At 34.2% G+C, this 11,257-nt stretch overlaps 1 protein-coding gene across 1 annotated transcript; it reads left to right on the forward strand.

Annotated features, from left to right (window-relative positions):
* The first annotated feature begins 645 nt into the window (after nt 1-645).
* LOC142636884 (FCS-Like Zinc finger 17-like) lies at nt 646-1,585 on the forward strand. Its single transcript, XM_075811173.1, has 2 exons — nt 646-1,006; nt 1,174-1,585. Exons 1-2 carry the CDS (start codon nt 687-689, stop codon nt 1,388-1,390), a joined length of 537 nt encoding a protein of 178 aa, XP_075667288.1. The 5' UTR covers nt 646-686; the 3' UTR covers nt 1,391-1,585.
* The last annotated feature ends 9,672 nt before the right edge of the window (nt 1,586-11,257 follow it).

Raw genomic sequence — 11,257 nt, forward strand, 5'->3', positions numbered from 1 at the left:
AATATTAATAGATTTTGTATGACAATTACTACTATTTATTATTTTATTATTACTATTGATTAATATTGTTAGATTATTTCTTATTATTATCTTCTATATTGTCCCTCCCTAAAACTGAAATCACCCACCAATCCTTGTAAAAGATCATCTTACATCACTGACGAATCACAAATCCTACGGTGCGTGATGTTTTCACTTTTCACGTCCAGCATTTTTGGCTTTTCCGTACCACCGTCCTATTTTTTTTCTCGATGTCTGGGCCAACCCTATATATGATGAATTGAATAAACTCCGCCTGTTCCTTCTACTTCTACTTGCACATTTTTCACGTTTCTCATCCCATGTTATAGTGGTTATTACTTGGCAGGTCCGTATAATCAAAGGTTTGAAAAATGTTGAATATGAACTATAATTTTTTACAATATAATTTGTGCCAAACCGTTAGTCTTTAGACAAAGCATGCAATGCAAAATAAAGTAAAGATTATAAAATTATTATATACAAATGAAAATGAAGCACGTGGGGAAACAAAAAAGTACCAACAACAGTAAAACATGTCGTTTGCCTTGTATCATTATTTTTCTGTGTGTGGACCAAATGCCTTTAAATTTCATTCACTCAACCACTTCCCAACTTCATCAAATTCCTCTCTCTCTCTCTCTCTCTCTCTGTGCATAATAAACAAAATGCTTCTAAAGTTCAAGAGTCCCTTCAAAATGGAAGATGAAGTTAATAAGCAGAGTAAACAACACAATAAGTCCAGCTATGCAGGCCAGGCAGTCTCAAACAACGGCACTTCATTAGCTGTTGGGTTACGAATCCTTACACAGGTTTCACATGGTGAATCCAATATCCTTGTGAAATCCGCATTGAAATTAACCCAACCCACCTCTCATCCTCAATTCCCACTTCATCTTCAGACCAAATCTCTTGAATCTTGCTTTCTAAAAATGTGTCACCTATGTGATAAGGAACTAAGCCTTGATAAAGATGTGTACATGTACAGGTAATTAATCTTATTACATTTCTTGTTAATTAGAGTGAAAGTTATCTTGCTAGTGTGATAGTATTTTGTAAAATATGTAAGTTCATTACTGTGTTTAAGTCTTGCCCTTCTCTAAATTTTGTGCTCCAATGCTATGGATTAAACTAATTGATGCTATGTTAATGCAGGGGTGACCAAGGCTTTTGTAGCATAGAGTGCCGGAACAGACAAATTGTATTGGATGAAATGAGAGAATTAGAAGCTTCTACGAAGAACATGGTGGCATCTTATAGACATTGTTGCAATAGTGGCAGACGTGAGACTCAAATACTCCTTGAGGAAATAGGTCAGAGACATGAGCCTAGGCCAATCCGTTGTCAAATAAATTGGGCGATAGTGTCATAGAATCATATATAGTTCATAGTTCAACACTCTTTCATTGTGTATTTGCAAGTGAAGATGATGTAGAGAGTGGGAAGGGAAAGGTGAAAGAGTATAATGAACTATGAACTATTTTATGGTAAGCAGATGAAATTTCTGCTGCAGTACTATTTTTTCCATATTCAAGAGTATAATAAAACAAGCTGAAAAAGATGATTTGAAGTAGCGCTTTTTCTCAACCAAAGAAAAGAGTGCTCAATTTCTTTTCTTTCCCTTTCGATTGTAAGATAAATATCACGTATCATTGTAATATGTCACTTTCTTTTTTTGTCTGTCACTACAAGACAAGGCCATCACAAATCCACAATCTCAAGTGGGCTTCCCTCAAAGATATTTTGCTAACATTGTCGTTTATCAATATGCTTTGATTTGGCAGCAGCGTGTTTCACCATTCTTACATAGTTGCCACATAGTGATCAACTACTCGCGCGCGGTACCAAAAAAAAAAAAAAAACACCATTTTTCTTTTAAGATATTACGTCTTGTGATTGGAAATGGACGAGGAGTGAGCATATGTATGCTAGATCACTAGCTACCTTTTTAAGTACCTTGGTGTTGCACACAAATCGTGACTCATAAGGCAGAGAGGGAAGATGAATTCCCCTTGTGCTTACTGCTAATAGAGCTTCACGCTTTGATTTTGCTCTTCCACATAAACAACTAGCTAATTACGATTTTTTTTTTTCATTTAGCATTAAATATATAACATTTTCGTTAGTTATCAGGTTTAAAAAGAATGTTAGAAACTAACATCTCGAGATTTTATTAGAACTCGAGCTTCTAAATCTCGATTTCAGTGTTTTTGTGGATACCGTTACGTGGACAAATTTTCCACGTGGAGCAAATTTAGCCATGTAGAAATTGAGTTTATAAGACTTGAAATCTACAGATCATATACCAAAAACGCACTTTCAAATGCCTCACTCAAATACTCTCATACTCTCAAAGTTTAAACACACTGAAACTCAGTCAAACACTCTCACTCACTCAAACTTCGCTCCGCCCTCTCAAAGTCACTTTCAAACTCACTCACTCACTCACTCACTTGAGTAAATCACTTAGTCTGAATCAGTTTCCTCATTCAGTCTGAAACAGTTTCCTCAATCAGTCACTTAAACAGTTTCCTCTCTCAATACTGCTTCCATTGACTCACCGTGCTGAAGGTACTATCTCTCTCTACTCAATATGTTGTCATTTTTGCTTCTTAGATTCCTCTCTCTCTCTCTCTCTCTCTCTCTCTCTCCAATTTTAGATTTTGAAATTTCATGATGTTACCTAGGGTTTTTCGTTTTTCAATTTCGGATCTTTTTGAGTTTTGGTGATTCATGTTTGGTTTCCGAGAAAAAAAAATTGAGGTTTTAGGTAGGAAATGATCATTTGTCATTTCAGTGAAGAATGTATATTATTTTGTTTGATTGTTTGGAAAATGAGTAAATAAAAAAATGATTTTTTTTTTTAACAAATTGAGCATTCGAATTGTTGTTATGAAATTAGTGTGAATTTCAATAGTGTAAATTTAGCCACGTAGAAATTAGTGTGAATTGTTGTTATGAAATTAGTGTGGATTTTATACATTGATATTTAATCTAGTTTGATATTTTTTTCATTGCTTTTATTTTATAATTTTCTAATTCTGCGTTTATTGAATATAAATTTGAATTTTTGTAATTGACATCTATGGTTTTTTGTATTAACATCTATGGTTTTTTGTACTCAGATTCTGTACATTTTGTCATAAAGTTGTTAGGAATCCATTAATGAATGTTTCATATGTTTCAAACTTTTTATTTTTTATTTATTTTTATTTTTATTTTTATTTTTATATTGGGTTCTCTTTGTTTTAATGAAAAATGATGCTTTATTGTTTATGTGATTCCTTGAAGCTCTGTTTCATTGTCAAGTTGTCATTTTTATTCATACATCTATGAGAGACTACCATGTTTAGAATTCTATTGGTGTTATTAGAATTGGAGATTCTGTTTAGTTCTTTACTTAGTTGTTAAGTGGTATGAGTAAGAAACTAGGAAATGAGGTTACAAGGAGTATGGTCTTCGATATGATAGAATGGAGAAAAAGAATACACGTGAGTGCTATATGAGATTAAGGCTTGGTTGTTGTTCTTGTTGTTGTATAGTAGTAGGTCAAAAATCAAGAGGAGGTTAACTAGAATTTTTTTATTTGGTTGTTGTTCTTGCTATTGTATAGTAGTAGGTCAAAAATCAAGAGGAGGTTAACTAGAATTTTTCATAGTAGTGGTAGGGTTTAGTTGGCTTAAGCAGTTAGGATTATATAAACATCCTCTAGATGCATTTGAAAAACTATTTTGTGGGGCATCCTTCCTTCTTTTGGCCAACTATATATATATATATAGGAGTGGAGAGAGGTGCTAGACATCACATGAGGACTATTTTATGTAAAGTTTTGCTCTCATCTTGCAACCATGATCTGATAAGTAATTAGAAGGTCGTGGATGTGTAAAGCTAAAGCAGTCAGAAAATAGGATGGGATGCCTAAACAAAATCTGAATTTTTCTTAATGTAAGACAGTTTCCCAAACCATGGTTGCCAAGAGCCTTATAGCTCAACTGACTAATCTAGGTGTTATAAATAGAGACATTTGGGGTTTGAATCCACCTCCCCTGTTGTAACTATCAAATAAAAAAAGTTTCCCAAACCATGGTTTGACTTTGTTTAACGGTCTAAACTCATAATTGTTGAGAAGTGCAAAATCGTATATATACAATCTTTATTGGGCATCCTGATCAATAGTATCGTTTTGTTGTAGATTCCAATAATTATTTGAATGATAAGGAAATAATTCAAGTATAGCATCACAATAATAAAAGATGCAGTATAAATTTGTTTGTCAATTGTCAAAGTCAAACCAAACATTTAACATTTGTGTTGTGGCCTTTATGGATGCTGCTTCCCCTTCTCTCTAGCGTTATTGTAAGTCCAAAGATGAAATATATGAAACCAAAGACAATGGTGATAACTCCAATTGAGAAAGTTATGAAATGGTATTTGCTGTCTTCTCTAGGTTCCATTGAAAGTCTAATTCGGGTGTAAATAGCCCACAAAAGCATGAAGACTGTGATCACATTCACAAGGATACAACCAATCATTTCATGGTTTGTCATCTCTCTTGCTGTTTCATTGTTCATGTAGGATTATATCAATTACAGTTATTGTGAACCTGTCTGAGTCAAGTTACTGCGTTAGTTAAAAAAAATTTTATCTAGTCAAACTACACAAAGTACAAATTCCAATATATTTAAAGGGCATGAATTTCATTACACATTCATTACACATTTCATAGCCAAATCATTTTTCTGTCAAGTTAAGACTACTCATTTCATACCCAATACAACAAAAAAAAAAAAGCCAAAATTATCTAATCATAATTACTTACCCATTTCATACGCAATACAAAAAAATCAATTTCATTACACATTCAAAGAGCATAAATTACATACCGATTTTATTACAATTCATTCGAAGGGCATGAGTAAGTCACACATTTCATTACATACCCATTTCATACTCATATACCCATTCAAAGGGCATGAATTACATACCCATTTCATTACAATTCATTCACTACCCATTTCATACCCAAAACAATGATGAATAAAGTCAAAACCCTTGTAAGATCATGATAAAAATAAGAGCCTACAAATGATGAATCATGATAACAAAAACCATGCAAATAAATACTCAAAAAATTAACACTAACAAAAAAAGTTCTATAATTCACAATATTGGTATCTTAACTAAGTTATGTTAACTATCTACAAAATAAATAGTGAAACTCTTTAACACACACCCAACAACAAATGATCCCCACTACAATGACAAAGTCCTCAAAAAACCCTTACCTAATATATGAATTTGTTGAGAGGGAGGAGTAGTGGGAGAGGCAATGTGGTGAGTGAGAGTATCAAAGTTATGGTTGAGTGAGGCAGTGAGGAGTGTGAGGCTAAGTGTGGGTGAGAGAGTGAGAGAGCAAAGTGAGGATTGTGGGTGAGAGAGTGAGAGCAAAGAACAACTGCGTATCAGGTGTGCGTTTTAATAAATTTTTCCTAGCAAAAATCGAGTCTATAAGAATCAAGATCAATGTAAGTTTTAATTAGATTTTGAGTCTTATAGACTCGAGGTCTATGTGTCAAAAATAGTTTTCGCACAAAAAATCGAGTCTTAGAGACTCGATTTTTATTTGGCAGAACTCGAGTCTTTAAGACTCGAGATCTATGTGGCGTTCATGTCCAGGTCATCAACTACAAAGCGGCCTAAAGCTAGTCTTTTGAGACTCAAGTTTTACCCCACATCTCGGGTTTCCAAAACTCGAGATGTTAGTTTCCAAAATTCTTTTAAACACATGTTAACTTATAATTTTGTCCTCTCTTACTATGCTAAAAGCCAAATATCCTCAGCTAATTACCTTCTCCCCATCCCACCCCTGCATTAAAAAACAACCTCACTAAATTTCCATTTTATGGTTTTAAGCACGTGCAACCAACAAAATAGCTTTCCATCTCACAACTACCATAATAAAAAACTTCTGGTTCCTACGAGTAGGACTACTAAAAAAGTTTCCTATAGCAACGTTTTTTAGGACTACTAAAACACTGCTATAGGCCGTGCCTTGGTTTACAAGACACTATAGTGGCGTTTTGTAAAGAACCTATAGTAGCGTTTTATAAACACCACTATAGGTCATTTTTTTTAAGAATAACCTACAATTTTTTTTTAAAAGTTCCCATATATATATATATATATATATATATATATATATAAGGATTATGCACCTCCTCAATATCTTACTCTACTCTTCACAGATTTTGGTGTGCTCACTCCTTCTGTGGTCAGTGATGAGCTCATCCAGCTATACTTATAGTCATAGTCGTGTATGGATAGTTGGATACAATTTTCTGTATTCATGCATGAATGGTTGGCTTGGTTTTGTTGGTGGTTTTTTATTCGTGAACTTTGGAATGGATGGAATGGATAGGAATGCATGTCATTTTTTCGTGCAAACACATAGGCCTATTTGCAAACATGCATGCCCATGCGTGTAGAGAAAACATCGTAAATAAAGTTTCTTACGAGTACACAAGTTGGGCAGCACTTTATATAAGCCGGCCTTATAAGATAATTTGTTTGTCGTGGTATTGGGCCTACTGGCACCACTACACTCATTTACTATGGTCATTTGATGTTTTTGATGTTAGAGCATAGAGGTCAGGCTCATTCGTTCCTGTGCTCTAGAGACAAGAAAATAAGTTACGAGAATGCAACCCTGTGATGCGGCAATCATGTTTTTAAGTCGTTAAATTTGATGTTTGAAATATATTGAGTTAATCATGGTGAATGGAACATGTTGGATGGATATTGTGTAGGGGCATACCACTAGGATTTTTCTTCTCTTTCTTTTGGTGTATTTGGATGTACTTTTTAACTAAACCTTAATAGCTAAAATTTTATTAAAAATTGCTCTTAGGAAAAATAAAAAAGTTTTAAAAAGTTACATAAGAAAATAAGTTAAAAGCTTCACGTAAAAAAGTTCAAAGAAAAAGCTATCATCTTTTTTTTTTTTTTTTTTTTTGTGTGGAAAAAAAGCTATGGCCTCATCCTTAAGAGTTAAGTGCATGTTATCCTTAAGAATTGTGCATGTTAAGCACTATTAGTTCTAATGACGCATGGTGAATATTATCACCATGCGTTTTAAACATTATTAATTCTAGTAGGCTGCTCCCTTGTTCTCTTTTTTTTCAAGCCCCTTCCATTCCGGACCTGCTCCCCCAATTCCAAAAATATGTATTCATTCTTCTGGAGTTTTGCAATTGCAATTCTAACTCTTCTTTTGGATTTTCTTATTTCTTTCAGTCTAAGGTTTTATCAAATTCTTTAATCGATTTCTTTCTATCACGGTTGGGGGTACTAGGAGTAGGAGTTTTCTTTTTCCCTAGTAGCCAGGGTGGGAATATTTGAATCCAAGTTATCCACGAAGAGAGAGAGGTATATCCAACTTCTCCCATGTAGAGAACTGTATCCCTTATTTCCATTTGTAATTGAAGTATAGGCAATTTACCTCCTTTGCACTCTGGAATTTTTTTTTTTTTTTTTGAGGTAAAAGTATATCCACACAGTGTATACAACAAGATCAACTCGGTATATTCAATATTGTTGAGTATAATTCCCATAAAAAAATATTGTTTAAAATATAATAATTTTAAAATAATGCACACCAAATCAACTTGGACGCCAAGAACAACAAAGCTACTTTTATTTAATGGACTATTAAAGGACAAGATGGAACAAAAACCTAAAACATGTTTTACTAGATTAAAAGCATGTAACATTAGAAACAAAAACGTAATATTTCTCCTCCTAGTCAAGTGAGGTCTTCGAATCAAAATTCTTCTTCTTCAAAGTTTCTCCTTCTTGGGAAGAAGCTTCTCCCTTAGCTCTGCAACATCAATCTCACCAAAGTGACTCTCCGGAATCCAGTTGCCACTCTTTGGATCTCTCATCCAAAAGATATCTTTCTGCTCTCCAGCCACAGTGCTGCCAGATTCGGCAGCCTTACTCACCACTGTCGCTACCGGCTGCACCCTTGCATTCTCCACTGCCACCGAGTATGCTCTCCTATAGTAACCCAAAAAAAAAAAAAAAAGTTCATGTCAAGAAAAAGTAACCCTTATATAGTACCAGAACACAAAAGAAGAAGATGGCCCATGATGATTGAAAATTATATCTATAAGAGAAAAAAACAGGCACAAACCTTAGAAGGAGAAGGCTGTCGATGGGAACCCTAGCCATGATCACTTGAAGAAAGAATGAAGATGTAGATGAATAATAGAGGAATAATAAGGATTTCAAATATATAGAGATAAAAGATAGAGATGTACGTGAAGAGTTTGAAGGAGGAAGGGATTATTTATATAGGAAAAATATAGTGGCAGTCTTACTTGTAACTTAAAAAGTAGGAGAATCCCTTTGATTCCTTGTTTTAAAGGGATAAGTAATTGTTTTGATATTTAAATTGGCAAATACAGTACTACATCTGAAGGATGAATAATCTATCTCACATAAATAGGGATTATCAAGGTGGGATGGGTGTCGAAAATTGAATAAAACACGTTCAGAATCATATCACTTGTTAGAATTAAATAACAACAAATAAGTCTTAGTTCCAAAACTTATTCCAAAAAAAAAAATTAATAAATAAAAATACGGTGGACTTTCATAGGTTAATGTAGGTTTCATTTAGAGTAATAGTTTCAATTTTTCAATGTTACTTATCTTAGGCCGAAAAGCATTTTTTACATATATGACAATTAAGTCAATGGTAAAGCGAACCATTCTTTTTGTCTTTTGAGAGATAGAGAATTTCCAACCTTTTGATTTTGATTTCTCCATATATAATAAGACACAATGCTAATCCTTCTAATTAAAGCCAAAGGATTTATTCCCTGGTTGGTGGAATGGTGCGTGGCAGATTCAAGTTAAATTAACTCGTTTTATTTAAGCTAAATTCCAGCTCTACTCACATACATTGGATCAGCAAATTTGCATTTTTTGATATATACGGCAACCTTTACAAGTTACAACTAAAAGACTATTTTTTTTTAGGCTAAAACAAGCGAGTATAGCTAAAAGGGCAAGTCTATACTTGTATGCAACTATACATGCAATAGGTTTAAAAGTAGTATGAATGTGACTGTCATTGGCTGTATATGTTGGGAATAGAACTTACGATATATAAGTACGCAAAATTAGCCAAAATAGTTTCTTCCAGCAAAGTTTTTGTAGTGTGATTTCTCTACTCGCTTATTCTTGTTCCCTATAAGGCAAGTAAGTTCATACCAATTTAACTTAATTTCTTCTATTTTCTTACGGACAAATTTTAACTACAAAATTTGTTGTGACTTAAGACTACAAACTTACTCAATAAAATAAATATTATAACATATTAGTTTAGCTACAAAATTAGTTGTAGCCTAAGACTACAACTTTATTCAATATCATTCACATTACTACGTATTTTGAAAATCTAACCATTGAATTGCATGTTCTTTATGTTTTTAATACACATATCAAATTTTGTGTCAATTGGATATTATTTACTATATGATCTATAAGTTTACATTTTATGCATAATTTTAAACTACAAAAACTTGCAATTTAAACAATTTATTGATGATATAGTTATTGATTTTTAATTTTATAGAAATTTTGTAAGTATGGAGGATATAAGAAGAAAATGTAATTTAACAGTGGATTTGTCAAAATTCACTTCTAATAAAAAGATATTGAGTAAGGTTGTAGCCTTATGGTACAACCAATTTTGTAGCTAAACTTTATTATTTTAAAAATCTAACTATTGAATTATATGTTCTTTACGCACTTAATACACATGTTAAATTTTGTGTCAATTAGATATTATTTATTAGATGACGTATAAACTTATATTTTGTGCATAATTTTAAATTACAAAAACTTGCAGTTTAAAATATTTATTAATGACATAACTATCAATCTTTAATTTTCTTGAAATTTTGTAAGCATAAAGGATATAAGAGAAAGATGTAATCTAATGGTGGGTGTAAGTACACAATTGCACCTGGCCCCAAGAACAGTTACGGGCCCAGGCCCAATGAGCCTTAAACAATATGAATTTGTAGAGTGTGGGCTTGAAACCCAAGTTAGAAGTATATGGGGATTAAATGACAAACTAAGGATTTCGAATACTTGGAAACAATAAGGAATATTGTAAATTGGCCTCCTCGGACGTAAGCCGAGAGCTGTTCTTATATTATATCCCTTTCTTAGTCTTTTTTTTCTTTTTTAGGTTACAAAAAGTCCTCCCTCTTTTCTGTCTTAAATTGCTCTTTATATACTACTCTTTTGAATGCTTTGTACACGTGTTGTCTCACCTCCCCCTTAGCCTAGATATTTCTTTTCTCAATGCCTTTGAATAGTAACCAGAAGTTTCTCTTCCACTGTTCAGGTGTCACTTCCCCATAAATGCGGCCAGGGTGGTAGGTGCAGGGTCTTTAATGTGGAGGTAGCAGCCTTTATCTTTGACATTTCTTCAACACCGGTGCTTCTGGGGCGTTCTAGGGTTCGCCCCTTTTAACCATTGGCCTTAACTGTGTCATCCCCTAACCTTTACTATGAAATCCCGAGTTCTTAGGTGCTCATCCGAGGGTAAGTTCACCCTCGGCTGGATCCTCGTATCCTCGGCGTATGGGCCGACCCATAGCACTAACAACTTCCAAACCCAGGGTCAGGTCGGCCTTCCTTAACACGGCCCAAAAGGCCCACGTTCCCATCAGGATCTTTTTGCCCCCCACAATAGCCCCTCAAAACTCTAATTTTCAACGTCCGAGGAGAAAAATAGGGTTTTGATCCGACGAGAACCTACTCCAATCATTTTGTGAGTAATGGCACGTGTGGAAATCGTTTCGCGTCCCAGAAGATGCCATTTGGCGGTTTTATTTTGAACAACGCGCGTATTTAATACTGCCAGTTACACTTTGTCCCTCACGTTCAACGGTGAGATGGGCATCCAACGGCCCTCATTACTCCACGAAATTTTAGGCGGGACAAATATAATTTCGAGGCCGCCTTTTCGCACGTCGTGACGCTTCGGGAACCTGCGCCTTCATTTAATTCCTTAGGGATCAATCCCATCAAAACACCAACAATCATCCTTTACCAGCAGAAAACCGTGGAAATCTGTACCTTCAACCTTGTAAGTTCTTGCTCTCTCTACTCTTAACCCTTTCTCCTCGGATACAGTCCTCGGCTTTCTTCGTAAACACTC

The sequence above is a fragment of the Castanea sativa genome, chromosome 5 (genome assembly GCF_040712315.1).
Source record: "Castanea sativa cultivar Marrone di Chiusa Pesio chromosome 5, ASM4071231v1".
NCBI lineage: Eukaryota > Viridiplantae > Streptophyta > Magnoliopsida > Fagales > Fagaceae > Castanea > Castanea sativa.